We start from the raw sequence: 25022 nt of genomic DNA on the forward strand, positions 1-25022 counted from the left end.
TGGCCTGGAAAAGAAACGATAGCTTCTCACGTGAAGTAGGCTAAACTAGTTCAAGAACTTCAGAAGTCGATATTTTAATTCAAGCAAAGATATTTGGAGGGATGCGTTTCAGAGCTGGGTGAAGCTGAGGCCAGGAGACCCTTTGTGAGGGCTCCGAGTCCTCAGTACAGAAAAGTCCTCCGGGCCAAGCAGGGTTCTCAGCGCTGGAGGCCCACGGGCATCTGCCCGGGGGATTAAGGCGCCGATGCCTGGCCCTTCCCTAGACCGGAGGAATCCGAATCTCCGGGGGTGGGCCTGGGCGTCTCTGTTTTTAAAACGGCACCAGGGTGCTGAGAGCCTCCTGACTGCTGCAAGTCAGAACCGCCTGGTCTGGTGCCAAGGGCTCTGTGACTGGGTCTGAGCTGGTGCGGGGGGCAGGGTGGGCGTTGCTGGGGAGAAGCGGGGGCCCCTTGAAAGGTGGGTTCTGGCCTAGAGCCAGGCTCCACGGGAAATACCATCCTCTCCGCCCCACCATCAGGTGTCCCCAGGCTGCTGACGACCACGTGAGCGGGTGCGTGACTGGTGCACCAGGAGGTCACACCGCTGACGGACGCTGGCCAGGCTGATCCCGCAGCTTCTCGAAGGGGACAAGCTCTCATCAGTTCCTCTTCAATGAGTCACTTGCCAGCTGCCCCTGAATTCACTCGTCTGCGCACATCCGCGTGCATGGCAGGGATGCGGCGACCGACTGCTGGTCCCAAAATGGAAATGCAGGTGACAGAACTCCATCAAAATAGAATAGGCAGTTTTCAAGACCCCACACTTTGAGGCTCAGCTGCGCTGGGCCTGCACTCAACGTGGCCTTGAGTCAGTGACCTGACCTCGGAGACGTGACTCAGTTGTGCGGAGGCAGGGGCTCCGAGCCCCAGGGCTTCTCCCTGCGGGTGTCCCTGATCCGATCACACTCCACCGCCGTGGACTATACGCTGCTCAGGGGCTGGGACGATGTCTTACTCATCTCAGTCATCTTCACAGCAGCCAGTGTGATGTCAGACACAAAATAGGCACACTTTTTTTTGAGGAAAGAGTGAATAAAGTCAGTGACGTCTGGGAGGCAAGGGATGAAACCAGCCACCACGAAGTGACAGGAGGCACATCTCTCTGGGACTCCCGGGCCCCATGACGACCAGGGAGACAGGCACACGCCAGCTGGTGTTTCCAGTGCGGTGGCGTTCCCTCCTCTTCGGAGTCCAGCGGGTGGGGGAGGAACAGGGGGCAGACGGAAGTCACATCTGCAAGTCCACCAGGAGCGGGCGGGTCACACGGCTGAATCCCACATCTTGGACTCTGTGTATCACCCTTGCGCAGGGCGACAGCAGACGGGCCAGGGCGCGGTCTGAGCACCCACTCAGCCGGCAGTGTTTTCTTGAACATCAGGACGTGCTGGGCGCTGAGCTCAACCCGTGACCAGGGTTGAGTGACCACTCAGAGAATAGCCATCTAATGCGGAGACAGACCCGCGTGCACAATACCAGCTCCATTCAAGGGGTTGCCACGGCCATGGGGGCACCAGGACTCTGAGCAGAGGCACAGACCCTGCCTGGACGGGAGCCGCCCACTTCCCGTGGGCTGTGCAGACCCAGGGCTACCGGGCCAGAGATGGGAGCGGTGTCTCTGGCCTCCGGCTTTCTGACCGCTTAACATTCTGCTTAAATGGTGCTGAATTTAGGACAGGGAAGAAGGCCTGCGGTGGTGTGTGCGTGGCTGTGTGTGTGTCTGTGTTTGTGTCTGTGTGTGTTTGTATCTGTGTGTGTTTGTGTGTCTCGCTGTGTGTGTGTGTGTCTGTGTTTGTGGGTGTCTGTGTTTGTGTCTGTGTGTGTGTGTGTGTGTTTCTATGTGTGTGTTTCTAGTGTGTGTGTGTCTGTGTGCGTGTCTGTGTTTGTGTCTGTGTGTGTCTGCATGTGTGTGGCTGTGGGTGTGTCTGCGTGTGTTTGTGTGTGTGTGTCTGTGTGTGTCTGTGTCTGTGTCTGTGTGTGTGTGTCTGTGTGCGTGTGGCTGTGTGTGTGTGCACCTTTCGAGCATCTGTGCAGAACTCGGAACCACAGAGCTGTCGCAAGAGAGCCCTGGACCCCGGCTTGTGGGGAAGCAGGGTAAAACGTCCACCTCAGACAAGACGACCCAGAGTGGCGCTAAGCTGCTCGTCCTGGGCGGTGAGCACGAGCGGGCTTTCCATGGTCCCTGACAGTCTGAGGATGCTGAGCGGGTCTTTCATGGTCAGCTGAGTCATCTTTGCTGCCTAATCTGTGCCCTGTTCACATCACGTTCCCGATAAATTGCTGGAGGAAAACAGATGAGCGTAAAGCCCACACGTGCACCAGCCCTACACAGGGGCGGCCGTGGCTGCCTTTTCAAGTGTCTTTGTGTTTAACGGCAGACGTTTTCTTATTTTTAGCTTTTAATTGCATTCATCGGAGCGCTGACACCAAAGAGATGGCTGTGACGCGTCCGCATGGAGGACGGGGCGCTTTGGGACGGACGTTCACGTTTGCTCCTGAGATCTGTCATTTCTTCCCGTTTTCATGTGGCCGGAACCGGCGCCTTGTGGTCTTTCTGAAGGAGGGATGGAGGTCAGAGTACTTGTTAGTGTCACACAGAACAGAAGAGCGCCGGGAAGCGAAAAGAGGATCCTGCTCAGAGGCCCAGCTGTGCGCTAGTTGCCGCGTCCCCACGGCCGGGAGCTAACTCTGGTCAGCTCAAGCCGGCAACCATCCCGGTGGGCGTGGCCCTGGCCACCTTCCCCTTTAGACGCCTGTGGACAAAGGTGGGGACTTTCTGGAACATCTGCTTCCAGTGAACCCCATTCAGGTTGGGCCTTCCCAGCGCAGGCACCCCCATGACAAGTCAAGTCTCAGCACAGATCCTGACAGAGCAGGGGATGGGGTGCCCTTCTGGCGACGGGAACGAGGCAGGGGTTCCTCCTCACACACACGGAGCAGAATTCTCCAGTTTCAGAAGTCGGAGAGAGAAAGTGGGCCCATCTGAGATCTTTGCTTCTGTGAGCTCCTGAGTTCTCCACGAGGTCCTTCCTGGGAATGAGGCCTTGCTGTCTGACAACCTCTTAAAACAACCTCAAATGTTATTTTTACTGGACCCACAATAAGAAGGAAACTGGGCCCATGGGGTGGGGGCTGCTTTTGGCATGGGGGGGGCACCCTGCTCCCGTGGGAGGGCCTGGGGGCCTGGGGACCTTACAGAGAGGCTCATGGGGGTGATACCCCCTTAGATGTGCCACTAAGTCCTTGAGTCTCCTTTGTGAAAGGTTTTCAAGAGGTAATGTCTGTGGCAGAGATGTGAGCCTTTGTACCGAGACCCATCCAGGTGGCAGCTGCAGGGGGCAGTGATCAGGGTGATAATCGGTGTGTGGAAAGCAGGTTGGGACAAGGTCCATCCACCCCTGTTAACAGACAGCGGCATCTTCCTTCTTTCTGCTGAGAAAAATAATCCATCACAAGAAGCCTCCCATGTGACAGAAATCTCGTTCGTAGGCAGACGGAAGAGCAGAAGATACCCACCGTGGTCTTCTGGTCCGGCTGCAGCGTGTGAAGAAAGACAGAGCCAGTGACCTTAGGGCATCAAGTCTGGTTGTGGTTAAAAAGAACATATGTCAGGGGAGCCGCCTGCTGTGCACTGGGGGACCTGCCAGGTGTTCCAGTCGTGGGTACCAGCCTGATCCTTGTTTGCAATGATGGAAACCACCCCTCAGTGAATAACCAACATGCACAGAATCCAAGGGAGGCTGGAGAAACGGGCTCAGAAGGCGGCAGGGGCCAGGCAGCCTGGCAGCTGGGAGCGCATCACATGGTTCCTGGGGAGTGTCTGCTACGGCACCGCTGCCTGCAGGCATTGGCTGTCGTGGCCCAGCTGCCTCGGGACACATGCCTGTCCCCTGTGGCGCAGGGTTCAGTGCTGGCTCGGCGGAGCTCAGCCCTGAGGGTCACTGTGTCCTCGTCGGGCTCTGTTGGTTCTGCTTGTCTGTTTACGAGTGAAGCTGGCCACGGGAGAAACAAGAGATGCCCCGGGGATTCCATGGGTACCAAACAGTCTTTCCTCCCCTCTTGTGCATCACCAGCTCTGAACGCCCACGGCGATCAGGGTCAGCGACTCTGGCCAGCATGGCCCTGCGTCTCTCTGCCTGTCGGTCTGCAGGTGTGCGGAGCCCCTGTGCCGTGGCTGCCCGGCCTGTCCTTCGGGGCCCGTCATCCTCTTTCCTGCTCTGGCCACGGAGCCCAGGGCTGAGAGAGCACCCCCTTCCCCCTGCCACCAGCCCTGTCCTAAGAGGACGGCCATCCTGACCGGTGGTATTGCCCTCTTGGGTGCATTTCTAGGATTCCTAGGGAAAAAATTTGCCAACCACTATGACACAAACTTGTAAATATTTGCTGTGGAAAGAGCTTTTGAAATCAGTAGACAGACCTTACAAAGACAGAGTGAAGCTGGGAACCGGGGGCCGCGGGGACGTGTGTGCCCTGATGAGCACCCCGCCAGGAACCCCGGCCTTTATCTGTCAGATTGGCAAGCCAGGAAGAAGTTTAGAAACTTCTTTAAAGGCTTCAAGTGTCTTTCCCGCTGCCACCTCCCCGGGCCACCTCCCCGGGCCACCTCCCCGGGCCACCCCCGTCACTGTTTCTGTAATGGGCGTCCTTTAGTGAGCTGTGCTGCTGTCACTCTCAGAACAGCTTTCACGTCTGTGCACTCTTCATGGACGGGGCCAGGGTGACACCCTTGGTCCACAACAGAGCAGATCATAGTTGGGAACAGGACAGGTAACGTGCCTGCATGGAATGGTGCGTATTGGTGGGGCTAGAAAAATGATTAGTGACCCATGCAAAGTTGAACTGACCATGGGCCAGGTGTGCCCGCTCGTGGGTGTGTGTATGTGCGTGTGTGAGGGAGCCCACGCCCCGCCCTGGGACGGTGAGGAGGCCAGGTGAGCAGGAGGCAGTGCGGGGATGGGCCGTGGGAGTCCTGCCCTGGCTCTGCTCCCAGCTTCCTGGGGGTTCTGAGCAAATCATTTCATCAGCTTCTGCATCTGAAGCCCCTAGAACCACTCTCAGCTCAGGTCTTAGGTTCTGTGGCCATCAGGGGTGGGGTGGCTTTGGGACGAAGCTTTGCCAGGGAAGGGCTGGTCTGGGGGTGCCTGCAGAGCTGGCCCCTCGTGTGGCCCCACTGGTCTGCCGGCCGGGCTACACCTCAGGCCAGGTCTTGGCTAAGACCAGTCGCTGTGGGCGTGACCTGTCATGTGACACCTTCCTCTCTCCTGGAGTTTGCCAAGCCTGCACAGGAGGGGCGTGAGATTTTATTGTGAGGGACAACACTGGGGTTAGTTGGGAACATGGAGCATTTTGGGTGGAGGACAGGCTGGGTGAGGCTCTCCAGTGGGCACTGGGGGCCCCGGGAAGGCACGGGGTCCCTCAGCACAGGCTGGGTGCTCAGAGCATGGGGAGGTGGGCAAACCCAAAGGCAAGTGGGCCTCTTAAACGTCTCCTCCTGGGCCCTCGTCGTGCTTGGAGAGAGGAAGGCAGGCCCGTCTCTGCACCCTGATCCTATGACACAGAATTCATGCGGCCTCAGTGTCTCAGCCCCACAGCGGGCTCTCGTGGCCCGGCTGTCCTACACGGGAACGTACATTCCAAACGCCAGACAGCCCACTTCCGAGGGGCCTGTGGGACGTAACCCAGGCAGAGCGTTAGGCAGCGTGTACTCAAGCCTCTGAACCTTGCAGAAAGTCTGACCAAGTTCTTCCCACTTGTGTGCAGAGTCTAGGACAACATAGTCAGGCTGCCAATGGGAGCATATTTGGAGCTTTGATCTCTTGCTGTCAGAAGAGTGAATTATTGTTAAATTTATGCCGAGAACAGGAGTGTAAAGACTTCTGCTGCCAGTAATAGTGACCTAACCCTCCCTCTGAGGACAACGAGATACATTTGAACAAAATATCTGAAAAAAATGTCCTCGAATGCTGATGGGCTAATGAGTGGTGAAAACTGCGGGGCCAGCAGCAGGGGAAGATGGGAGTTTGGAGCGGTGAGCCCAGCGTCTGGGTCAGCTCTCCCACCCAGGGCGCTCGCCAGCCTCGGGAGGGGCCCCTGAGGGGCTGGGCAGCGCTTTGTGCCGTCCGCAGGAGGAGGGACAACAGGTAGAGGTCAAGATCCTCCAAGCCTGGGGGTCTTGGCAAACCTCCTTTGGGTTGGGGCTCTGAAGGGTTGCACCCAAGGCAGAGAGTGAACTGGAAATAAACAAGCCCTCACAGAAAGTTCAGTCCGGTTTTTTAGACACCAGGATGTCCCAGAAAAATCTCAGTTCGTAAAATGAGATTAAAATGATTCCAGATTGCCAATACAACCAGGTGCCTAGCAGCCACAAAAAATCCTCAGACAAAGATTTTATCGTCAATTATTTCCACAAAACATTTTTCTCTGAATGAGATGTCCAGCACACAATCTAAGTGAACACACGAAGAGAAACGACAGTCTTACAAGAACCAGCAGAAACAAAGGACAATAAAATTAGACCCCACCCCCCCCACCCCAGGGGGGTCTAGATATTTGAGTTAACCAAGTAAAATGTTAAAATAAGTGAGAATTGAAAACTATAAAAAATGACATAACACTAATGAAAATACCCAGATACAAATGTGAGAACTGCAATAGACAATCACTGAAATACAAACTCAACGTGCTGGTTTAACAAAATGTTAGATTACCCACTGAGAAAATCAGTGAATCTGAAATGGGTTAAAAGCAATTATCCAGAATAAGGCATGGAGAGACACAGGATTAAAAAGTAAAATTGAGGGTAAAAGACATAAAGGTTACTGTGGAAAGATTTCATAAATATTGACAGAATCTGAAGAGAGGGGAAGAAGGAGTTGGCAGAAGCAATACTTGAAGAGATATTGGCTGAGAGTTTTCTCTGTTGAAGAAAGGCATTTAAGACTAAACACGTTCCTCTAGATGCTGCTTTGTTCCCCTGGAATATCTGCCCTTGTAACGAGGATTTGCAGCCTCTTCCTTGGGTTGTACGTTGATGGAGGAGATACCCAAACATTCGAAGGGTCGCTAGACACAGGGTAGAGCTGACGCGGGTACCTACGGACCCAGGCCCTCAGGTGGCCCCTGCTGAAGTGGGGGATAAACAGACCGTGTAGTCAGTAGTTGTGGCCAAGGACTGGCCTACAGCAGGCCCACTGTGTCCCTGAACCCCTGTGGCCGTGTCCCCAGTCCCTGGATTGTAGCTGGGATAGGCAAGCTTGGCAGTCGGTGCCTTTGGCCTGTGGGGTCAAAGCAGCCACAGTGGGACGTGACAAGGGGAAGCGCCCTGACCCTGGCCAGGACAGTAAGTAAAACACACGACTCCATCCCCAGGGTGGGTGGAAACCGGTTCCGCACCAGAGGCTCCGAGGACGCAGGGGTGGCGGTCTCCAACCCCCCTCTATTTAATTTCTATCTAATTTAGCAGCCTCCCTGCAGAAAGCAGGAGAACCCTGAAGAGTGACCACGGACTCCAGCAAACGAGACGGGAGGCGGCCTGGCCCAGCCGCCCTCCAGCGAGGTCCTCTGCCGGAGCAGGTGAGCACAGCCTCCGGGGCACGGCTGCCCTCAGGGCGGGCCGAGCGCTCTTTTCCGTCCCTGGGAAGAAACAGTCTGCATTCACGTGGAAGGTGTAACAGGATATATTCCTGCTCTGCCTCGGGGCTGCGACAGAGGTCTGGGTGGCCCGGACATCCCGTAGAACATCACCTGGTCCTACCTCACTGATAACACCGTGCCCCCCGGGGGAGAAGCCCAAAGAGGCTCGCACACTGGAAGTCTCCATGAGATACCTGAGCCCCAGCAGGTGGGAGGGAAACCCTAAGACTATTCAGAGAACACCACGGTAATCCAGTTCTCAGGGGGGCCCTAGCCAGGAGCAGGCCGCCTGCCTCCCCTCCAGTTCCTGCTTCTGGCGTCCCACCCAGACGATGCCCGGTGGGCCTCTGGGGACCCCGGAGGCTGCGCGTCCACAGCTGGGAGGCCGCTGCAGCCCACATGCTGCTGACGTGGACCCCGGAGCCGTGGGTCAGCGCCGAGCAGGGAAGGGCTCGGCAGCACGCCGGCTGAGGGCAAGCAGCCCCGAGGCTCGGGCCTGACACCAGGCAGACCGTGCGCCATCGGGGCATCGGCAGCGGGAAAAACGCTGGGTGATCTTTACAGCAAAACCACCATACAGGCCCCTGGGATCCTGGAGCAAAGCCACGCCACCTGCAGCAGAGAATTCTGTGCCTTTTGAAACACCACTGCTGGCGTGCTCCCGGGCCCCAGAGAGACAGGCGCTGCCCGCCCCCCAGGGCGAGCTGGGTCCCGTCACGCCCACAAGCTGCCCGGCTGTGGGGCTCAGAAATAATCCGTCCCGGATGGAGATGCGCACCTGGGACCAGCAGGAGCAGAAGCGGAGGGCCCGCAGGCCCCGGGCCCCCAGCGCAGCCCCAGCTCGCACCCAGGCCCTCCGCAGGGCCCCTCCCGGGGAGCAGATGCAGGGGGCCAAGGCCCGCCGGGCTCTCTGGTGGGTCCAGCCCAGCCAGGACTTCACGGCCACCTCACTGCAGCCTCACTCAGGCGCTTTAAAGAGAGTGAGGCGGGAAAACCCTCCCCACGGGCAGGGCTGTGGGGCCACCCGGGCCTCCCCTCTGTGCCCCAAGGTTAGAAGGGGCTTGAATCCGTGGGCAAAGGAGGAGGACTGGTCAGCTGGGCAGAGCCGGGGAGGGATGTGAGGAGCAGAACAAGGGGGTCTGAGCGGAGGCTGGTGGGCAGAGGGGACTGAGCCGGAGCCTGCAGGTCTGGGGAGCCGCGAGGAGCAAGGAGGAGCGTTCTCAGCAGCCCGGCAGGGAGGGTGGGGGCCAGCCTGCATCTGCGGGCAGTTCCTGCCTCAGATCTCCGCCGGGGACCAGGCCTGTGGTCTGGTCTGTGGGGCGGTCCCTCTCCTCCCTCGGCCGTGTCCTTCTCTGCCTCGCCTCTCCACGGCTGTCGATCCCAAGGGAGCTCCTCACACACGTCCTGTGTGCTAACCCTGTCCCCGAGTCTGCTCCGTGGGAGCCCGCCGGGACGTGGACCACATTCCAAGTGGAGAGAACGGGGCGGCTGTGCGTGGCTCTGATGCCCGCACACCCGCCTGCTGCCCGTGGCCCGCTCTCCTCTCACCTGGGCCAGCCCCTCCTCGACACCCCAGCTCCTGCTCAGTCCTGGACCAAGCTCTCCTCCGGCTCTCTGGGTGGTGTGGGGTGGTCTCTGAATCGGGGGTGACGCCCAGTGGTCCTCATTGTGTCAAGGGGGACGCTTTTGGATCTGGAGACTGATGAAAAGACAAATGACCTCCCCATCACATTTAATACAGAATGTTGGACCCGGGATGGGATGACAGTGACCAGCACATCCGTGGGAAGGGGGTCTCAGGGCTGAGCCGCCCTGGAATCCCAGCGGGGTGGGAACCGTGCCTCCACCTGGCCCTGATTCTCCCCCCACCCGGGAAGGGCCCCCATCCACCACGGTTCTCCCTTTGCTGTTACCCTCGCCGGCCACATCTGAACCGGGCCTGGGGGACCTGCCCTCCCGGAGGCCGAGGGCTTTCTTAGCCTGTCTGCTGCTCTCAGGAGAACGGGGCCGCGGGGGATTTTCAAGTTTTCAGTCTCAGATGCAGTTATTGTATCTTTATTGTCTGTGGATTCTGTGTTTTTGAATTTGTCTACTCTGGAAAACTTAGTTGTAACCTCAAATCAGTACCGAGGAGCTTAGAGGTCGTTCTTGGATGTGCAGAGGGTGGGGGTGGGGCAAGGAGTCTGAGTGATCGGACAGGCACGTCCCCAGCTGAGGATGACAGGGCGACTCTGCCTTCTTGTTTCAGCTCATGCTGCAAACCAGCGTCCTTTTCACGGCCTATTAAGTGCCATGCTCCTCGCTCTTCTGTGCTTTTTGCTAGTGAATCTGCTGTTTAAACAGCCCCAACCACCGCGGGAAGAGCTGTCTGGGGTCCTGAGCACAGGGGGTCTGGGACGCGCCCTCCAGAGGAAGCACGTGTTTAGAGCAGCGTCCTCGGGGTGAGTGCAGGGCTGCTGGCCTGAGTTCAGTGTTAACTGACCAACAACCTATTAAATAAGTTGTCTTTAAACAAAACCCTCGTCAAACAAGGTCACGTATTGATTGATGGATGAAATGCTGTGACCAGAGGCTGGCAGGACCCAGCCCTGTGTTCCCTTCGCCGCAGTGGCTCAGGTTCCCTAATTCTGGGTGCACAGCGGCTTCACGCAGCGTGACTCCTGCACGTGCCGGGACCTGACCGTGTTCTTCCTGGTGTGCAGCTCCCCGGAGGGTCGTCCTCTTACTGCACTGATGGAGAGAGACATTTGTGGTCTCTGAGCCCAAGAGCTGGCGTGGGAGAGACAACCACGTCCTCTTTCCTTGTGTCCACCCGGCCTGAACCCCGGGTGTCGCCTGGATCCGTCCAGGGGTTTCAGGAACGGCCGCGAGGCGGCGCCCTGACCTCATCCTGGGACATGGCTGGGTTGTGTGCAGCTGCTGCCTCGGGCGTTTCTCAGTTTCATCACTTTGCTGCTGGAGTTTGAGAATCAGTCTCTTCTTCCTAATCCACCAGCTCCTGAGTTTGCTAACCCCACCCCTTTCGTCCCTGTTTACAAACCAGGCCATTCTTTTCTGAGCTCATCAATTTGTTCAATGCCTGTTCAGCGAATCCAGCAGCAAGCAGTCACCACACACTACTAAAATCGCTTCCACCCGTGTCCCCGAGAGCTGCGGTGTCCTTGGGTGTAGGGTTGCCTCCCACGGTTCACAGGCAACAGTTTTGCCAAGCCCACCGGGAATGACCTCCTCCCGCCCCTGAGGGGGGTCTCCTCACCGCCCTGCCTCCAGCCCTTCAGTGTGTGGGATACATGGCTGGGACCACCTGGGACCAGGTCGCATCTAAGTCGGGCGTACAGGGCATCGGGTTCTCCACGTCACTGGCTGCCATGGCAGAAGGCAGACTCCTCAGGAGGGTCCCACGCGGGCAGCTGAATGCTCCAACCCAGAAGGGACATGCGTCACCCCCTGTCTTGCAATACTTTGGCCAAACAGGCTGGGACTGGCCGTGCAGCTGCTGTGTGTGCTTAGAAGTGGTGAGGATCAGAAATACTTGCTAAGAGAGGGCTGGTGGCAGCTACAGAGGACTCCAGGGATCCAGGGGAACGGATGCATTGTAAGCCTGCGTGGTGTGGCCTCAGGGCGGGGAGGACGAGCCCACAGACGGGCTTGCCCAGCGGGCAGGGGCCAGCACACACTGTCTCGTGGTCCAGCCCTGGCTGGCTCGTGCCAGCTGCACACAGGATGGTGTCACGACGGGCTGACTCGGCTCTCCGGGTTGAGTGAAACCTGGCACACACCGCTAGCCCACCTGAAAGCCCTTCGGGTCCGTGCACGGGTCCTACCTCAGGGAATTTTGTTCCCACTTGAGTCCAGAGCCTCCACTGCTCCCCACGCTGCATTTGCAAACGAACCTGGAAGCTTTGGAGAGAGCTGATCTGTCCTGGAGGGTGTCATTAGCACCGTCAGCTTGTCACTGATTTGCAAGCCCCCCAGTGGCTCCTGGTCCCCGTGAGACCTCGCCCCGGGCTCCTCTGCGTCATGGGCACTTGGTCTCCTCGCTTTTCACATACTTCGGAGGCACTGATTTATCACTTCCCCTGCTTGGTGTTCCGGAGACATTCATTTTTCATTTCACGCTGCAGTTTCTAAAAATGAGCTTAGTGGTGACTTGAGTTTCTTACTCATTCCTCTTCCAACACCAGGCGGCTGGGTTCACGAAACCCTGCAGCTGAGGAGGTGAGTGGGGGCCCAGGTGAGCTCAGGTCACCAGCGCCCTCCGGCCTGGGGGCACCTGTGAGACCACCTGCAGACTGAGGCCACCGCAGAGGCCCGCGACTGAGGGCTCCCAGCTCTGATCCTGGTGGCCGAGCTGTGGGAAGTCACTCGGCCTCTTGGCCTTCGTGTACTTCGTCTGGATGGCGGACAAAGACAGAACAGAGCTGAGCAAAATGGCTGGTACAGGCAGTGAAGGTGTCTGGGTGCGATGATCCGATTCTGGAGGTTGCCTACAGATCGACACCGTGAGAGGGAAACGGACAGGCACCGTGACAGTGGCTTGGGCGGGGTGGGGGGCAGGCGTGCAGGGCTCATGGCGTCGTCTTGTCCATTTTGTGTGCGCGTGAAAACTCCCCTCATAAGAAGTACAGAAAAAATGAAAATCACGAGGACGTTTGCTCCAGCCTCTCTGGGAAAGGACAGACGGATAGTGAGCTGCAGGCAGACTCGCGGACGCCAACCCCGGCTCAGCCGGGAGGGAGCTAGCGCAGGTGGCCGCTCTGGATCTCAGCCCCTTCGTTATTTCATTAAATGAGGGTGGAGAGACAAGGGTCGGGGGGAGGGGTGGCGGCTGGCAGTGACAGAGCCTCCCCGTGGTGGGGGAGAAGTCCCCTGCCCGGTGGCGGGGGCCCGCCCTCCTCACGCCGGCCTGCAGGCCCCTGCCCCTCGCCAGGCTGACCACCGGACACACAGCGTTCCCGCTTCAGTTTCTTGTGTCTCATTAAATGTGACAGGAAAGCAAAGGGCCTCTGTGACAACCCAGCCCTTGAGAGAAGCTCGGCGGTGGGGGTTGACCTGGGGGCCAGGGAGCCCCTGCAGAGGGGCCCTCCTGGGTCCTCCTGAGACTTGGCCCTGGGAGGCCCTCTCGTGGCAGCGTGAGAGTCTGGTTTGTATTAAAACAGAACAAAGAAAACAAAAAAGAGGGGTCTTGGCCTTTCAGACCCCGGGGCCCACAGGTCCGATAAGCCCACCGACCCCTTGGCCGTGGGGGCCCCCGGTCGCCCTGCTTTGGGTGCAAGGGGCTCTGCAAAGACCAGGGCGCCCCCGGGGCGGCCAGCAGACGCGTCGCTGAATCAGCACTTACGAGGGACAGTGGGACAAGCGCTGCCCGGCGGCCGGGACTCCTGCTGGCCTCCACTGTGCTTTTCTTTGGGCCTCAGTGTCCTCAACAGTCAAGTGACCTCTGACGTTGCTGTCAGCTCTGAACTTGTGATTATGTGACCAAAACTGAATCCGCCACTCTTCTGCCCAAGACGGCCCTCCTTCTGGCATGCCCACCCCTGACTCCTCGTCCCCTGTTCCCCAGCCCCCAACTCCGCCTCTGTCTGCCCGCAGCAGCCCTGGCTCCACCTCCAAACCCTCCACCTGGTCATTACCAGCGTGGGCACCATCTCCCGAGTCCCTGCTCCGAGGGCCTGCTGGCTGCCGCCTCTGTCCGTCCAGCACTGCCCTCCCTCAGGTCTTCAATCCCGGGCCGTCCTGTTTCACCCGTCACCCACCTCTTCGCCTGCCTGGGCCCCCCCCAACCCCAGCCCCCCTCCCGCCTCCCCCTGCGCCTCTCTGGCCCTCCGGCCTGGCCCCGCCAGTCCCAGTAAAGCAGCGTCCCCTGTTGCCAGGGCTCACCGACCGTCCCGCCAGCTTCCGTGGGCCGCTGGACGGTTTGCTCTGGGTCACCACCGAGTTCTTGGCTCAGCTACCCTCCCTCAAAGACGACCGACCGATGTACGTAACGCCCCCCCCCCCAGTCCCCTCGCTCACCCTCCCCCAGGACTGGCCATCCCTGAGATGGCACTGCTCCTCCGTCTGCTGCTGTGGGCCGTGGCCCCGCAGCGTCGACTCCTCGAGGCCGGGGGCTGTACTGCCCTGCTCGTCACCGTCTGTCTGTCTTCCTCCAGGGCTTGGCAACATCGTGTGGAAGGAAAGAATGACACCAGTCTACTGGTCAGGTTTGACGTCTCGACTCCAGGCACCCGAGAGGTGTCTTCATGGGGTGTGGTTTCAAGGCTGGGGTTCTGAACGCAGAGCTGGTGCAGATGGTGACGTCGGACGTCCCCGAGGGCGCGGCGGGGTCCTGGGCTCCACAGCCCTGCTAAGCGTCAGCGTCTTGAAAGCTGCGCTGAACCGCGGCTGCCCCAGAACCACTGCCCTGCACGGACAGCGCTTCACTTTCTTCCCAGTGTTGACCCTACTTTCAAAGTTAACTTTATTACTTCTGATGATGAAAATAAGACGTGTCCCCTTAAAACACGTAGGAACTAGAGGAAGACATTGTACAAGCCAGGGTTCTGACAGGGAAAGAGAACCAGCAGGGGACCGCACCCGCACACGCAGGCACGCACACACACAGACACACCCACGCACGCAGACACACACACCTGCAGACACACGTATACCACACACACACATACACACAGACACACACACATACACACACAGACACGTCTACACACAGACATGCAGACACACACAGACCCACACATAAAGATCCTTATTTACATAAAGAGGTTTATTCCAAGGAGTTGGTTATGCATTCGTCTCAGCCGGCATGTCCGCAACCTGCAGGGCAGGTGGCTGGAAGCTCTGGGCCGGGAGCCGGCCCTGCAGTCCACGGGCCGAGTCAGAATCTCTTCTTCCGCAGGAAAACCTCGGTTTTGCTCCGAGGGCCTCTGGACCGATTGAGCCGGCCCTCCTGGGTTGTGGAAGAGCATCTCCTTTACTTCAAGTCAGCGGACTGAGGTGGTCCTCACGTCTACCAAGGGCCCCCCAGCAGCACCAGGATTAGTGACTGGCTGGGCACCAGGGACCAGCCAAGCAGAAGACCAACCATCAGAGGCGTGGGTGAAGTCCAGAAGGACCCTGCAAATCGGAAAGAAAAGGACCGGCAGCCCAGCGGGAAAAGGGGCAGAAGCTATCCCGGAGCTGGCACAGAGCCCCGGGGCAGGGGGCGCGGCCCACACAGGACAAGACGCCCCCCTCCCCGCTGCAGTACAGGGAAGCCGCTAAGGTCAGAGTAAGGTCGACTCTCAAGAGCAGGGGGGGCCCGGGGCTCTTTCTGGGGTGGGGGTAATGCTCTGCCTCTTGCCCTGGATGCCGGCTGCGTGGGGTGGAGTCACAGTCACGGAGCAGTCGGTGGTCGAGGCGGTAAGGGGCTCCCCAGGGCCGGGCCTGGTTCTTGGTAGTGGAGTGGAGAGAAGGCAGTACCAGCTCTCGGGCTTTGGGGGTCAGACAGGTCTGTGGGGTAAATGTTGTGGTCCCCGCCCTTTGGAGCAAGCCACCCGCTTCTCCTGCGTCCACTACAGCACCCGGGCTTTCTGGTGCAAACAATGCGGCCGACGCGGAGACCTCAGGCACCTCGACTTCGCGGCAGGAATACATGTTTTGGTCAGTTACCTGATTTAGGCTGTAAGCTTACTTTGACTCAAGGTACTAAATATAATTAGCTTAGGTCGGTCCCTTTAAACCCTGGTGGATGTTGCACACTTACAAACGTGTAATGTGTCCTGGCCGGGCCGTGAGCTGTTTGGTGCCATTAGGATGTCACTGATAAGTGAAACCAGTGGGAAGAGGAGGAAAGGGTGCTTAGGAGACACGTACCGAGGCCTCTGCAGCCGCTGTGCTGAAGTTCTGGTGGCTCTCTCTGCATCTGTGGTTCCTAAGGGAGGTTGGAGGGGGACAGTGGAGCCGGCTCGGGGGGCTGGAGCCGAGGCTGCCCCGGGACCCTGCCTCCTACGGCCCCTTCCCAGGGAAGAGGGGAGAATGTTTTATATCCTAGGACCTTGAACTTTTTTCTCATTTTTGGACAAGGGGCCCACGTTTTGAACAAGTTGGCACTGGCTGCAATTTGGCCGCCCGCACTTCCCAGCCGGGAGGACCCAGGGCCCCCCTGGGAAGCCAGGCTGCTGAGGCTCCTTGGGGACACCCCACGTGACCCGCTGTGTGAGCAACTCGCAGTAGCCCTGCACACCCACCGCCCGGCCCCCAGCCGCATGGCCACGTGGCTCCCTCCCTTGCAAGGTGTGGCTGGCAGGTCGCTGGCTATGGTTCACAGTAAGATTAGCAGGGTCGGGAGGAAGCGTTCACAAACTTCCGCAGCAATTGGCAGAGTGGTTTTATGTCTGTTGAATCTAACAATAAAAAATCAGGGCTTGCATGTTTTTCCCAGTTCATTTTTTTCTAGCAATCTATTTTTTATTGGATTTTACAAGCTGGCGATTGGAGGGGCTCTTTCTAACGGACAGTTTCCAGGACCGATTTTTCGTTCCTTTGTGAATGAAGGGCTGTAGCCCCGCCTTGGCTCTCTCACCAGTGCCACAGGCTTGTGTTTCAATCACCCTGGGTGTTTCTCGTGGATTTGAATAGGAAGGTCTGACTGCCACGTAAATTCATGAAGGGCAAAGCCACATTCCCGGTGACTGCAAGCACGCGGGCTCTGAAGCGGCTATTTGCAGGAGGAACCTGTCTCAGCCGCTGCTCAGGATGAAATGAAGATGTATTTCTACACTGAACTCATATACTTTTTCTGTAAGAGTCACAATGAAACCTTCCATTCATGGACAGAGAATGTTTCAGCTAAACTGCTCTAAAAAACAGCCCTGTGTGCACCCCCTTTTCTGCAGGGCTCGACTCCCCACCTCACAGGCATGGCCGGTGGCCGCCCAGCAGGCTCAGGGCTGCTGGCCCCCTTCCTCCGGGGGCTGTCGAAGATTTTCTCCTAACACTTTAGTTCCCTGTGTTGGGAAAAGCACCATCACCTCCTAAACGCTTCCTGCCGCTGAAGCACAACAGACAGGTGGCTGTTCTCCAGGGAAGGTGCAAAAATGGACTGGGTCAACCCAAGGCCTTCCCGGGCATCGTGACTACCAGCTCCGGCCCAGAGGGAGGAGGCGGGAGTGGTGGTTCCGGGTTTCATTAGAAAAGAAGTCCGTGCGTCACTGAACAGTGTGATTCCATAGCTCATCCCGCCCTTGTTCCTGCTATTTAACACTGAAAGGACAGAGGCCGTGTGGGAGCAAGGGGGCTGCAGCTGCAGGGAGGACAGAGTGGACGCCCCCCACCCCCACCGCCCGGAGGGCCAGCGGCAGAGGAGGAGACACAAGATGCAAAGAGCAGGAGGAAGAGGAAGATGCAGCCGGGTGAACCGTGCGTGAGGAACTGCATGGAATCCGCTCAGTGTTGGTGGAAATTTCACCCTCAGCGACAGGGCACTTTTCAAGTAGGCAACTCACTCCTGTAATAAAAAAGGCCTCCTTGCAAGGACACCTGCGCTCAGAACAGCCCCCTCCGGAGAGCAGAGCCGCGCCCTCGGTGAGCGGGGACGGCCGGTGAGCGGCGGCCGCAGCCGGACGGCAGCGCCTGGCCCCGCGTTTCCTGCCAGCGCCCGGAAGTGGTCACCCTGGGCACCCATCTGAGAAAGACTAAGAACACGTGGCTTTATTTGGAAGTTTCGTTTCTGAACGTAATGGAAACGTGAGCAGAAATAACCAACGTTCTGCTAGAGTTTTTTTTTTTTTTTTTTAACATTTCATTTCAAAGAGCAGGTGTTTTTTTGAGGCAACAACTGAGAAAACAAGTGGCCAGAGGACAATCGGAGTTTGTCTTAATAAATAGCAAGATGCCACTTGGGTTTCTTAAGCTTCCGTAACACCGCACACACTTCGAGAAACCAATCTGCACCAGGGCCGTGGAGCCAAGGACAGTCCCAGGTCTGTGTGGGGCCTGGGAGGAGGCAGACGGCCGGGCTGGGCCGGGCTGGGCACCGGCCACTCCCAGCCCCAGGCTGGCCTCCTTGTGTCCTCCCCGCGACCCCGCATGGGGCCAGGGGCGTCGTGGCCCTTGGGGTTCTGGTGATAGGAACCTCGGGGTGTCTGGGGCTGCCGCTCCATCCTCCAGCCCGTCCGCGGGCTTGGCTGGCTTCACCGCAGTTCACTCCGTACCGTTTCCAGGTGGCTGCAGGGCAGGAGGAAGTGCTGGACGTCTTCCAGGTGAGGCGATGGGGGTTTTGATGGCTGTCTGTGTCCTGGGTCCTTGGGGAGGTGGGCTCTTTGCTGCCTGCGCTCCCCCACCTGCAGCGCCCCCCGCTCTGACATTCACCCCGAAACCCCCGGGGGAGCGAGGCTCACCTGAGTGCCGCCCACCAGTCCGGCCGTGTCACCGGCCGCGGCAGAGCTGCTGCCCGGGCGCCAGGGGCCCGCTCGTCGGGCTGCGGGGCGGCGCCACACTGCTCACCGCCTTGCTCACCGCGGCCCTGAGCCCCGCGGCTCGGCTGAAATAGTACCAGTGCTCCCGAGGTGGCTTTTGTGTCTTTTCCAGGTGAGTGTGCAAAAGGCAAAGGTAAATCATTCTTTTCAACAGAGGATCCTTTATTTGAAAACTTTTCCTTGAAAGACAGTTTGTGAAGGACGGGCCCAGCCTCCCTCCATGGGACTCGGTGGTCAGTGCTCCTTAAACCTGGAGGAAGAGCACAAGGCGGCGGCTGTCACTCAGCCCGCGGCCACGCAGGCGCAGGTCCCCACCGAGTGCCGGTTCCCGGGACCTCCCGCCCCCCCCCCCCCAGCCTCCAGGGCACACAGGGGAGGAGGGGACACAGGGCGGGGCAGAGCCAGGCTGGGCTGGGGGCACTCTCTGTCTGAGGAGAACAAAGGAGGCAGCTTCCCTCACATTTTTTCACTCAGAGTTTGAGGAGAGACCGCCGGGACCACAGCCAACCCGGGCTCAGTGGGAGAGGAACACGGGGGAAGGAGCCATGCGGGGACAGGGACCCCGGGGAGGCAGGCAGGTGAGGGGCAGGACTTACGGAACTTGGTCTCCAGTCGCCAGCCCTGGGCAGCTCAGCTCCTTGTGTATGAGGCGGATCAGGAACTGCACCCAGAACAGAGACGAGGCCCTGAGCGCCTGCCCTGCACCCGCAACGCCCACTGGGCTCGGCGCTCACGTTCACCATGTCTGCAGATCTCCCGGGTCGTGGGGGGATACCTCTCAGAGGGGCCTCTTCTTTAGAACATCAAACACTGAAACCCTAAAGCTGAGCGGTGGGAGCCTCGCCCAGCCCCAGGGCCTGGTCCCCGAGCAGCGCCCCGCTCACTAGGTCCCCTGCGTCACCCCCGGGGTCGTGCTCCCGGAAACAAGGCCGTTAGGACAGACTGCAGCCAGAATGACCTCTGTGTTCAAGTAATGTTTAAAATGAAACCAGTCCAATCATAAAATGTCCAAGTGGGAAAGACAGAGAGTAAGGACAAGGTGGCCCACGGTCATGGTGACACGTGGGAGCTGCCACGTGGCTCCGAAGGCCAGGCGAGCGCTCACCAGCCATCAGCACCAGGAGGCTGGAGGGCGGTCGTGGGAGCAGCTCTGTGTCACTGGGAAGCTCCTGGGAGAGCGCCCCTGCCGGCCCAGGGCCTGCCGCTCACCCCCAGGGCCTCGGAGTAAGCCCAGAGTGGCCCTGCCTCCCTGTCGGGGAGCAGTCCTCCTCCCCTTCTGCTCCTTCCCATGCTGAGGGGCTGCGTGCAGACAGCGGGGAAGCATCGCCTGGTGTCACTGCAGCTGTGGACCTGGTCCTCCCCCGGCACGGCCGCAGCCCCCAGAAGGGCTCCCCCACCGCGTGCAGAGCCTCGGGGCTCCTGAGGGAGGTCTGGCTCTGGTGGCCCCGATTCTCAGAAAGCTGCAGGTACCCTCGGGCCCGAGGGAGACCGGGGCCAGGAGAGGCCCAAGGCAGTGGGGCTGCCGAGCAGAGGTTTGAGGGGCCGCACAGCGCAGGCCTCAGCTCTGCAAGGCAGACACGTGTCCTCAGACGCGCGAGGCTCAGGGGGAGCGTCGCCCTCGTGTGACGGACGCCGTCCAGAAAGCGGGCGCTTCTCCCACGGGGAAGGCACCGCCTGGCTGCGCGCGGGGCCCCTGCAGCCACGGCCACAGAGCGGGCGGGGGCCTGTCCGCTGCTGTGAGCGGTGCTGGTGGGAGAGTCACGTTGCTTAAATCAACTGACCACGTGGATGTGAACCTCCAGCTCCAGCTGCCCGTACCGAGCTGCCAAGGCCAAGCTGAGCTGGTGTCCCCTCAAACAAGTTCCACCACGTGCAGTGAGTGACCAGCGCTCGTGGGGAGAGCCCATGGTTACAGGAGGCAGATCCCAGGAGGAGGGAAAAGAGGGAGGAAAGAGCGAGTGTTCCCTGAGGGCCTGGGGGACACTGAGCAGCAGCGACACCTCTGAAGGACAAGGTCTAAGACTTGACACAAACGGCTGCCTGTGCGCAGTGCCTCCCAGGGAGCGGGCCTGCCGCCCAGGTGCCCCCATGGTGGGGGCTGCAGCCCGTGCTGATGTGAGCTGGAGGGGGCTGCGGACTGGAGGGCACGCGCCCCGGTGCGCAGGCCTGACCCGCCGGCTTCACTGAGGTCCGCTTCGGACTGGGAAGGAGAGGAAACCGGTCAGGCGACCGCGAAGAGAAGGCGTGCCTGGTCTGCAAGGCTGAGGAGGCTTGTCCTCCCTGGCTCCGGCGGGCCGCCTGCCGACCAGGTGACCTCGCCTCTCGTGGTGTGACTGGCTTCAGTCTCTCTCATCTGACCCAGCCAGTCTGAAGGCCTCCAAGTGACTGTCTGCCTGTTATACAGTTTTCCACTCTTTTCCTTTTGTCCCTTCTGATTCTGACATTTCAGCGTGTGTCCTGTAAACACCTGGAGCCAGGTCTTCGCAGCCGGTCCGCGGTCTGCTGGGACCACGAGCCAGCCGGGCCACAGTCCCGCTGGGCCCTCCCCGTCGCACTCGCCCGCCTCCTCCACGTGGCTCTCGTCCTCGGCTCTCTTCTCTTCTACTGTCGCTTCTGGCCCCGTCTCCCCAGCTTCCCGCTCGGGATCCCCCCCGGACGGCGCTGCACCAGCCTCTCCGGGCCTCCGCTCTCCACCTGCTGCCTAGTGTTTCCCGTCTTCCTGTTTCTGGGCTGCACTCCGGATCGCTTCCTTATGTCCACCTCTCTCCAGCTCGGTCCTCTTTACTTCTTGTTCTTTTTTCATGAAGAGTTCAGTCGCTTCTCTGACATCTCCATTATGCTGGATGTGTTTATTTTTACAGCTCATCTGATAACCCTCTTACCTGCAGCTCTGGGGGGTCGGATTCTGTCTGCCACCCCATCACCACAGCCTGTTTCCTACTCTTTCCTGACCTGGGGTTGGGGCTGGGAGCTCATCCTTGGGGGCGCTGTCGGCTGTGGGACCCTGTGCAGCTGGGCTGAGGTTTGTCCCTCTCAACTGGTTTGGGATTTGCTTCTGCCTAAGAACCAGGTATAGCACCACTCCAGGATCAGTTTTACCCGATTTTGGTACATGTCACGTAATATTTACGTAACGTAAGTTAGAAGTGAAAGCTCACTGTAGGCAGGGGAGGTCCCCCGCCCCTAGTCTGGCGATCGGGCGAAGACCCCAGTTCCCCTCTGCGCCAGGTGCAGCGGCTCCGTGCCAGCGCACGCAGAGCCCCAGGGGCCTGCCTCGACGAGGAGGCGGGTCTGCTCCTGCGGCCCAGGCCCCCGTCTCCTGCTCCTGGGCCCGCAGCTCCCGAGGCCGACCCCTCCCCGGCTGCCCCAGCAGCAGTGTGGGGACTATTTCATGTTGCCTCCAGGCTCCTGGGTCCGGGGGCCACCCCTCCTTTCTTACAAGTCTGACTGTGCGTTACAAGGAAGGTTAATGTATGTGTTACCTGCTGCTCCTGAAACAGGAGCGGTTCTGTCTTTAAGCAGCCACCCTGATGGAGGCCTCACCGCTACCTAGTGCAGGGGACCGGGGACTTAACTGGGAAACCGCTTTCAAAACCTAACAGGTCCGCACGCTGGGAGTTGGCGTTTGATTCTGTATGAAGTCGGGGGAGCTGCGTTGTAGGGCTGCCCGGACTTCAGATACAAAACTTTCATTTAATTGATGGAGCTGTTATTTCCCAAATCCTTGACTCTCTGCCCTGGAATCCAGGTTAGGTTTTCCCGGGGAAGAGAGAGGAGGCCTCACTTCAGGTCTGGGGCCCCGTGCGTGGTGATCAGCCAGGGTGAGGCTGTGGTGGCCGCTCTCCAGTGGCCGCTGCGTGACTGTGCCATCAGGACCGGTCTTCTCCATCCGAGGGAAACCTCCCATTGTCTCACACAGGAGGGACGGGAAGCAGGACCCAGGGAATGGAGGGGCCTGGTGCCATGTGGGCAGCCTCAGCTCCACCCCTCTCTCCTGGCCCTTGGGGCACGGGCAGTCAGGCCGTTCCCCCCGTGTGGCCGCTTGGGGACAGGAGGATGTGGGGGCAGGAACAGCACTGTCTAGGAAGTCAGCTTCAGGGCACTGTCCCCTTTAACTCCCACAGTCATCCCGTCACCGGGGCCAGCACTCTGCCCACTTAACACGTGGACGCTGTGGAACAGAGGGGCACTCGCACGGGACAGCCAACAGGCTCAGGGTCCCAGGCAGGGCACCCCCGTTTGTGGCCTTGCCACCAGTCTGCTGGGAACCGCAGGGTGGCAGGCTGACCTGCTGCTGCTTCGGACGTCTGTTTAGACCAGAAGGAGAAAGGGCCTTGGACCTCAAACATTTAGGGTCCCTGGGTGTGTGACAGACTGGACTCCCTGAGACCTGCAGGAGTCCGCGGGAGGGAGCGGTGGGGCAACAGTCACAGAGACACTCACGGGAGCTGCTTGCGCCGCCAGCGAGCTGCTTACCAGTAAGGCACAGGCGTCTGCGAACATCAGCATGTAGAACACGTTGCTCCATCCGGACGGGGAGATGAGCCCGGCCAGCAGCGGGCCCAGGGCCGCCCCTGCAGCGAGACAGATGACACACGGTTCCCGGTGAGGAGGACTCTGGGACGTGGCCACCCGAGGCACCCAGGCCCGCAAACACACAGCGGAGCGCCACGCCTGACTCAAAACGCAAGAAACAAGCTAACCGGGAAACCCGCGTTCTCAGCCATCAGACTGGTGAGGGGTGAAAAGCCTGGCACTTGGTGCTGGTGAGGGCAAAACTGGAACAAGGTTTTAGGAAGCCGATCTAAAAACTTGTCGACATTAAAATGTTCACTCTTTTGCTCCAACAATCCCATTAAAAATGGTTATAAAGTAATCTGAATCTAACGCACAGTCTTAGATATTCCTATGCTATAAAAATATTTAGTAAAATACAAGTGAGGCTTGTGGATACTAATATTGTATCAACGTTAACTTCTTGCTTCTGACAGCTGTGCTGCGGTCACATCAGGACTTCCTTGTCTTCAGGGAACACACACTGAGTACACAGCTAATGGTAAGGGGCACAATGTCTGCAACTTACTCTTACGTGGTTTGGGAATAAATGCATGTGAATATTCATAGCATATGTGTGTGTGTGTGTGTGCGTGTGCGAGTGTGTGTGTGCGTGTGAGAGAGAGGCAGGGAAAGGGGGAGGAAGGGGGAATGATAAAACAAGTGGGAATTCTTTGTACTATTTTTGCATCCATTTTGTGAGTCTCAAATTATGTCAAAATGATGTCTTAAAAAAACTATAAAAACAAAAGAAAGCAAATGTTCCTCAAAATACCCAAAGACACTTGTTCAGGGATGTCTGTCGCAGCAGTGGGGCTGTTTTCCCACGAGGGACTGGAATGAGCCGTGGTGCATGTGCTGGGCAGGCCGCTGGCAGTGAGAAGTGTGAAAATTCACGCCGAGTCATGCACCGAGGTCTCACCTCCGAGAGCAGGGCCAGCACGGCCCCTCCTGCTTGCGACGCGCTAACGCTATCCGCAGTGTTTACAAAGGGCACATACTACTTTTATAATCTGAGAAGCATCTGCGTGTTTTTTTGTAATCACAGAAGGACTCCCTGGTAAACACAGTAGACTGTTCACATGTGCTTAGCTCTACAGCCCCTGAGCACCACAAAATGGACCATAACTGAATAAAAACTAAAACACGCAAAGGGCACCTGAGGGAAGGCACTGTTTGTGTGGATGAGATCTAAAGGGCACGACTGATGTGCTCTGGCCCTCCTTGCCCAGGGCCAGGCTGCCCATGGCATGAGGCAGGGGAGGGTGGGCAGTAGAATGAAACAGGAGATCTGGCTGAAAGCCTCTTATAATGAACTATGAGACGTGCCCCACCTCCCCGACCCCAGGGCCCTCCTCTTCCGCATCACCCCCCCAGGACCACCCCTCCCAGACCCCAGGACCACCCCTCCCCGACCCCAGGGGAGCAGAACCTTAACCATTGGGAGAGTCTGCACCAGAGGCTTTGGGCTCAGGGGTTCCGAGCTCGGCGCAGGATGGGGACGAGGCACCGCCGAGCACGGGGAGCACAGGGAGGGACACCAGCTTCCACCAGGCAGCCCCTCCCATGATGGCAAGGATGCTGGCAGTAAGGTGCACACCCCCTGTGGGTACTGGGGGGGCTCCTCCTCCAGACCCGAGCCGGACCCCAAAGACATGCAACTGACATGCCTCCCATGCGGAAAAGGCTTCTAGTAAGTGCTTAGCGGCTTAGTCTTAAATGCAAACATATGAGGGGACGGCCGAGATCCACCTGCGTCTGAGGAAAGCCTCAAGGTAAATGTGAACAAGCTGGGAGGAGGGGGACCTGCAGAAAATGAACAAACTGGGGAGAAGAAAACTCCCAGCAAAATGCAACACCCCCAGAGAACTGACGGGAAACCAGGCTGAACCACGTGAGACTCCCGCTCCTGCATCTGAAATCCAGTCCAGCATCAGCGACTTCTCGTGACTTGGCCTCACACACACTGATCCGAGAAGAAAGAACAGGACGCACTCAGAGGGCAGAGACACCAATGAGCATGAATGATGGCAGCTAAAGTAAAAGGCTCAGCACGGAGGCGGGAAAGCAAAGCCAAGAACGTCTCTGAGAAAGCTCAGGAAAAGAACAAAGACGCAGGCAGGCAAGGAAAACAGAAAATTGAAGGATTAATCCAGAGAGCTACACCTCTGACTAGTAAGTTTTCCAGAAGACAAAAACAGGAAGGGAAACCTGTCAAAGAGAAGACAGGGCGCACGTCCCAGGGATGGAGGGCCTGTGTTTCCAGACGGGGCGGGACCCCGGGTGCCCGGCGCGCAGGGACGAGGGGGAGCCGCAGAGACAGAGAGGTGAGCCTGGAGGTCTCCCA

The 25022-nt window shown here is 58.7% G+C and overlaps 1 protein-coding gene across 10 annotated transcripts in view; it reads right to left on the bottom strand.

The window, feature by feature from the left end:
- Positions 1-17353: 17353 nt before the first annotated feature.
- Positions 17354-25022, bottom strand: part of SLC37A1 (solute carrier family 37 member 1) — a 79247-nt gene continuing 71578 nt past the window's right edge. For 9 of the 10 annotated variants that reach the window (XM_032458826.1, XM_032459068.1, XM_032459160.1 and 6 more), the window contains 3 exons: positions 22598-22695; positions 18718-18782; positions 17422-18371 (listed from right to left, as the gene is read on the bottom strand). In XM_032458826.1, the coding sequence (XP_032314717.1) occupies positions 18356-18371; positions 18718-18782; positions 22598-22695 (179 nt within the window). In that variant the 3' untranslated portion in view covers positions 17422-18355. Of the gene's footprint in view, positions 18372-18717; positions 18783-22597; positions 22696-25022 lie in introns of all 10 variants that reach the window. The other variant, XM_032458625.1, reaches the window with a different exon arrangement.

Source organism: Camelus ferus, chromosome 1, assembly GCF_009834535.1.
Source record: "Camelus ferus isolate YT-003-E chromosome 1, BCGSAC_Cfer_1.0, whole genome shotgun sequence".
Taxonomy (NCBI): Eukaryota; Metazoa; Chordata; class Mammalia; order Artiodactyla; family Camelidae; genus Camelus; species Camelus ferus.